Source organism: Coenobita brevimanus, chromosome 71, assembly GCF_032717465.1.
Source record: "Coenobita brevimanus isolate Jiangsu-jjx chromosome 71, ASM3271746v2, whole genome shotgun sequence".
Classification (NCBI taxonomy): domain Eukaryota; kingdom Metazoa; phylum Arthropoda; class Malacostraca; order Decapoda; family Coenobitidae; genus Coenobita; species Coenobita brevimanus.
The window spans coordinates 43,873,474-43,880,584 of NC_137024.1; the positions used below are offsets into that span (position 1 = coordinate 43,873,474).

General features: G+C 44.0%; 1 protein-coding gene across 1 annotated transcript; it reads left to right on the forward strand.

Moving 5' to 3' along the window:
- Positions 1–2,018: 2,018 nt before the first annotated feature.
- LOC145406765 (uncharacterized) lies at positions 2,019–5,877 on the forward strand. Its single transcript, XM_080277862.1, has 4 exons — positions 2,019–2,228; positions 2,431–2,650; positions 3,175–3,289; positions 5,751–5,877. The coding sequence occupies exons 1-4, from the start codon at positions 2,019–2,021 to the stop codon at positions 5,875–5,877; spliced, it is 672 nt and encodes a 223-aa protein (XP_080133988.1).
- The last annotated feature ends 1,234 nt before the right edge of the window (positions 5,878–7,111 follow it).

Here is a 7,111-nt window from a genome sequence, read left to right on the forward strand (position 1 = left end):
GAAAGTCCCTGAGAACTTCGGCTGGCTAGCCGACAAGTTCATACATTTGGTATCGTGGCTGCTGGGCTTTAGCTGTGTGTGGGAAACAGGCCATAACCCACAACCTGACTTAAAATGTCTGTCCACCCCTGTACCGAATGGTCAAAGTCGTTTGCTGGTCCGATCTCTCCCAATGAACCTCCAGCACCCGAGTAATACCAACCATAACCCACAAGCGGTGTCAAAGTGTCTGTACACATCCCCACAGAATGTCCAAAGTCGTGTGGCCACTGGGATTAGCCTTTCCCAACTGCCAACGCTCATCTAACAGAGATTGCAAGCCATGAGTCATGTGAAAACGCCTGTCCGTCTCTACACCGAATGTCCAAAGTCGTCCAGTCACTGGGAGTTGTGTTCCCCAGCAGCCAGCACGCGTGTAAGACAGATCTCATGCCTCGAGTCAAGTGAAAGCACCAGTCTGCCTTGAGACAGAAAGGTGAAAATCCTGCCCATAGCCTCATTTCTCCTCCCCTCCCGTCCCTCCTCCATACCCTCCAGCGCTCCCCGCCGTGCTAGCCCTGCCTCATGGCTCCCCCCTCACTCCCTCAGTCCCACCCCCCTCCTTTGCACTGAAAGCACCGGCTTGTGACTTTTTAAAGTTTTTGGTGACTTATTTGAATACTATTGGTTGTATCAAAATTCCGCAATATCCAAGAGAAAGCTCGTGAAATTCTGCATCTAGACACATTTTTAACTCTTTCAAGCTGCAGGCAAAATTTTGTCCTAGGATGGTGGGAAGTTTTATGAAGGAATGTTTTACTCTTGAGGATCATTTATTTTCACTACAATTTTGTTATTTTACGCATCAGTTTTTTGTGTTTTTATTTGCTTATCTTACAGTATAAACACCAGCGAAGATGATGGTGTACCATTTATACCAATATAATCAACTTCTGGTATATTTGGCTATGGATTTTTTTTTTTTTTTTGGTGCCACAGGAACAGCTATCACTCATGTCACAGAGATAACTGATTTTCTTACCATCTTCAGGTTCTTTGTGGAGTTTTGTTGTTTATACATTGTTTTTCTTGGTGTTTAGCATTAACAGGGATATTCCTGTGTTTTGATGTCTCAATATGGCAGATTGGCAGGAAAACATTGCCAAAATTTGGAGGGACACTGTACAAACAGCAGTGTATAGGTTGGGTGTTTTTTTATTTATTTATTTTTTTTCCCCATGGTTTTCTTGGTGTTTAGCATTAATATGGATAATCCTGTGTGTTTTGATGTCTCAATAAGGCAGAATTACCAGAAGACAGTGCCAAAATTAGGAGGGGTACTGTACATACGGTAGTGTATGGGTCAGGTGTTTTTTGGTTTTCAGTGCTTTTTCTTTCATGGCTTTCTTGGTATTTAGCATTATTTTGGATATTCGTATATGTGTTTTGATGTCCAAATATGCCTGAATGACCAGAAAAATTGCCAAAATAAGCAGAGGTACTGTACAAATAGGTTAGGTATAGACTGGAGGTTGGGTATAGGTAGGGTCTGGGTATAGTAGGGGGGGATATTGCTCATTATCAGGATATTGCCACTACCCGAACATGCCTTTGGCTCTATTACGGTGGATAACAGGCAGTAATATATATATATATATACATATATATACAGTGGGCTCACACAGTGCGCGAGATCACAGTGCGTGAGTGGCCAAAAATCATAACCAAAAACCTTGAATGCGCGAGTTTACCTCACAGAACATGAGGTAGAGGCACGGAGTGGCTCAAAAAAGCCATTTTCCATTAGTACGTGACCCCCCCACACACAAACACAACACGTCCATCGTCACGTGTCGTGATGTTGATGCGCAGATATTCCCAGGCACTCTACTCCGCAGCTTGGGATATGAGGCAGCAGTCGTGCCATTACAGACACGGCTCGTGTACAGTGCGTATCTGTTCTCTGCAGCTAACCTGTCATGTACAACGTGTTGCTGTTTTTTGCTCCATCCTGGGCTGTACCGTACCTTCGTTGCACCATGCCTCCATCCCCAAGAGTTAAGAAACTCCTCATGCATGCAACCAAGTTGGAGATTATCAAGCTCAAGGAGGAGGGACAAGGAAATACAGCTATTGGTAAAGCCCTGGGAATGGATGAATCAACAGTGAGGACAGTGTGGACGAATCGCGATGCCGTCAGGGCTCTAGTGAAGACGTATGGTGCATCTGACCTAGATGGCCGTTCCAGGGTGGGAAATTGTGCGATGATACTAATGGAACAGTATCTTGCCATCTTCATAATGAGGAAGGAGAAGGAAGGTGTACCACTGAATGGTAGATTTATTTGGAACCAAGCCCAGCTCTTTTACAAGACAGAATCTCGCAAGTTAAATGTGGACAAACCTTTCAAAGGGATTGGTAGGATGGCTGCACCATTTTTTGCAATGAAAGGAACTCCTTCACATCAAAGTGTCTGGTGAACGTGCCTCTGCTGACGAGCTGGCCGTGAGAGAGTATCCTGCGATATGTAGAGCGCTTCTTAAAGAAAGACAGTACACCAAGGACCAGACCTATAACGTCGATGAAATATCGTTATACTACAAGGCCATCCCCAAATCGACTTGCATCGCTAAAAAACAGAAACAAGTCCCTGGTCGCAAGTTCCAGAAGTGTAAGATGATGGTAATGTTCGCTGTAAACCTGTCTGGGAGCCACAAGATGAGGCCAGTTGTTGTACACACAGCTTCACACCAAAGGTGCTATAAAAACCTCATGAACATGGCATGTACTGGTACAAGTCTGCAAGTGGTTGGATGACCGAAAACATTATGCCAGACTGGTCAAAGATGCACTGTGTCCCCGATGCAAGGGCCAAGTGTCGGAAACTTGGCATTCTATTGAAGATGCTCCTTGTGCTGGACAAAGCACCAAGTCACCCTCCATACCTAGAAGATCTGCACAAGGATTGTCGTGTTGTGTTTCTGCCATCCTGGACAACGTCACTAATGCAGCCACTGGATCAAGAACTGATCGCCACTGTGAAGCACTTCTACCACATGCAAATGTATGACTACCTATGTAGGAAGACCGACATACAAGAGGAGATTCATGCCCTACAAGATCAAGACGATGACCTCAATGAGGCACCTGCTCCCACACCATCTCCGCCAGCAGCTGTATCCTGACCCGCCACAGGTGACCTGACTGTTGAGGCATTTTGCCGTCGTTTTACAGTGAAGGACCCAGTTGACTTTCTCCTACAAGCACGGCATCAGATTACACCTACAACGGTGAACCATGCGTGGCGAATGCTAGTGCCTCACTTATGCATGACCCATGAGACGGCCATTCAACCACTGGCCGAGGCTGAGGCAGCAACACTGACAGCAGCACAAGCTGTACCAGGTTTCGAGGATGTTATAATGGCGAACTATACGGGGAAGTGCAAGCTGTTAATGAGGAACAGCCTCCCATGGAAGTCTTGCAACGGATGACGAGGCTGACGCAGAGACCGACGCCAGGCAGAGTCAAGCTAAGCAGCCTAGAGTGATTGAGAGGAATTCAGAGCTATGTATGTTAAGAATAAGCAAGATCCTCGCTGCTGTGGATATGCTCAAGGAAGAGGTGAAGGAACAGGAAGTCAGCAATCTAAGAATGGAGGAGGTTCTGGTTGGTATCAAGAAGCACTCTTCCATTTCTACACAGAACAGGCACAGGCAAGAAATAAACAGGAGAAGACAGGAGCGCTCATAACAAGTTACACACAGCGGGCTCAAGTTAGTGAAATTGAGGAACCAGCTACGGTACATCGTCTGATCCTGTTCCTCTGTTGAGAGATGAAGAGGAAGCAATGTCAGATGTACAGTCAGCATTGGACTTCAAAGGATTTATGGCCGAAGTGTAGTGACTTTGGGGCTCCTGGGGGAAGGTGCTCAAGAGGGAGTCCTGTGGAGGGAAATGTTGGTGCAGCGGGAGGTGTGGCGGGGTGCGGCTCTGTAAGCGTTGCAGCACCTTGGAACCCCTGTTATTTTAAGTCCATCAGGCCTGTTGTCTACTGTTGTTAAGGTGACTACCCATATTTTTGTTACTGTAGCTATATCTGTAGTATAAAAAGTCTGAAAATTTGACCTTTATTATGTCTCTAAGGGCCAAAAAAAGTCCAGGGTATGTGGGAATTTACCGCCCATATGTAATTTTTGCCATAAGATTATGTATTCACAGTGTGCGGGGGCCAGGACCGTCCAATCTCTCGCGCACCGTGCAAGCCCATTGTGTATATATATATATATATATATATATATATATATATATATACACACAGTAAACCCTCTCTAATTCGAACCCGAATAATTTGGATGATTGGTTAATTTTGAATCTTTTTGAACACCACACAAATAATTTTAATTTAGATAGAAATTCGAAGTAAGTGAGACAGAGTCCAAAAAGGGTTCCAGTGATAAGTGGATGTGAACAGTTTTTGTAAGTGGTAAGAGATGTAGTAATAAATGTAATTTTTTAAGAACTGTACAGTACCTTTGGTACAGTTAAGTGTACTGTACTCTACTGCTGTGTTGCAAGACTTCACTGTCAAGGTTTGACACTATTTTTTATTTATTGTACCTGTGCACTCTTTTTTTTGAGTATAAAGTAATAATATACTGTATTGTTCAATGTTTTTGCCCAGAAAAAGCCATGTTTTTAGTGAGCGTGGGTGTGATTTGGGGAAAGGGAAAGCATGAGCTCCAACAATTTGGATTTTTGGGTAATTTCGACATAGGGTACCCCCTAGTAATCAGAACTATTGAGGGTTTACTGTATATACAGGGTGTTACACGAGGGTTTCTGCAAATATTTGTAGGAGGTGAAAGAATCGTCACTCCTGAGTAGAAAATCTTCTATACAAATATGTTTTTTAAAGAGAATACTATAGGCGTGACGTGGATTTTTAACATTATTCGCATCGCAACCATCACACAAAGACTGAGTCGGTTAGGGGGAGATGGCAAGAAGGGAGCGTCAGCTGACTGTCAGTCAGAACACACTTTCCCACCAAGATAAGTAGGCGTGCTCCAGCCCTTTCACGGGTCAAACCCTTGATTTATTTTGTACGCCAATTTGAGAGCCAGAAACTGCATATAATGCCTTACACTTTCAGTAATCTAGCTGGAGTATGCAGATATGATATTTATTTACGGGTTCTGCAATGGAAGTGCAAGTGCTGCTGTACAGGAATACAGAAGAAGATACCCAAACAGAAAATCTCCCAATGTTCGAACATTCTACACAGTTTTTTCAACACCTTCGTGACAAAGGGTCTTTCCCTGGAATAGGTGCAACAGCTGAACGAACAGAGGAAAGTGGAAGGAGGACCAAGGCAGATTCTTGATACAGTTCAAGCGTAGCCCAGACATTAGCACATAAGCCCAGACATTAGCACAAGAAGAATTTCCCTCCGACTTGGAGTTTCTCACACGAAAGCCTGAAGGCTGTTGACAAGTGAAGGTTTTCATCCATATCATCTGCTCAAGAGTTCAACATCTTCAGGATGGAAGGATTACTGTTAGGCGAGCTAAGATTTTGTAAATGGTTACAGGATGAATTCCCAGCTGTATGGAAATACATTTTATTCATAGATGGAAGCCACATTTGCCCATGCTGGACCACACAATGCCCATAATGGAACATTGGTGGTCAAGAGGAGAATCCACACAAAATGGTAGAATATAATTTTCAATATGATTTTCCATTTAATATCTGGTGTGGCATTGTAGTGATCAAATGATTGACCCACACATCTTTGAAGACCGCCTTAACGGGGATACTTATGCTAAATTTTTGATAGATTACCTCCTCTTACTCCTGGAAGATGTTCCTCTGGCCACACGGCGCTTCGACTAGTTTTTCCAGCATGACGGGGCTCCACCACACTTCAGTAATCAAGTAAGGCAGCACCTTGACCTGACGTTTTCCACAGAAGTGGATAGGTCGAGGAGGACCACACCAATGGCCTGCCAGATCACCGGACCCTAACACCACTGGATTTTTATCTCTGGAGACACGTACAATCTTTAGTATTCAAAACCAAAAATAACAGCAAACAAGAACTTCTGCAGAGAATAATGGAAGCTTCAGAGCACATCAAAAACAAACCAGAAATTTTGAGGAAAAGTACACATTCCATGTTGCAATGAGCACGATTAGGTATTGAAGCTAATGGTGGCCGCTTTGAGCATTTGATGTGATCATGCAATGCTTTTGGGGGTTTGTAGTGGTGAGAAGTGACTGACTGTAGACTTGGCAAGAGAGTACTGACATTCAGCTGATAGCAAATAAATGTTGTCACCTTAATTTTACAGTATCTTTCTTGCTAATTACAATCATACTGTCCTCATGTAATCCTTATCGGTGAATTACATAATGTCTATTAATAGCATGATTTCCTGTCTGAAGGTATTCTTAATTTCCATAACTTGCATTAAAAATCATAACTTCACCAAGTTGGCATCATGTGCCCAGATAGCCTCCCTCCTCCCCTCCCCTCCTCCCTTTCTGCCACTCCCCTAACAGAGCTAGTCTCTGTGTGACAGTTGCGTTGCGTAATGTTAAAAATCCATGTCACGCCTATAGTGTTCCTTAAAAAGCATGTGTGTATAGAAGATTTTCTACTCAGAATGACGTATTCTTTCACCTCTACAAATATTTGCAGAAACTGGTGTTACACTCTTATATGTACAGTATAAATATATATATATATAACAGTCAACCCTTGGCTATCACGTGGTTTTGCTATCACGTTTCATGGCTATCACGGACAGGTGAAATGCAACACGATTACCTTTATGTCGCGACCTCAAATACTGCTATCGCAGACGATGCTTTTGGTCGGCCAGGAAACATTCAAATCGCGCTGGCTATGCCCATGCGTATACTCGCGCCGTGATTGGCGCGACGTCACAGGCTACCCGAGCGCTGATTGGCCCAAGACATGGTTACAGCTACCCATCCTTCCCGCCAAGGTTCAGAGAGAGTCAGCGTTACCAGTCGACAGCAGTGCTCATAGCCGTGAAGACCTATTGTTCAACCACAATGGCCACCAATACCCCATCCAACCCTCCTACCATTGGTGCACGTA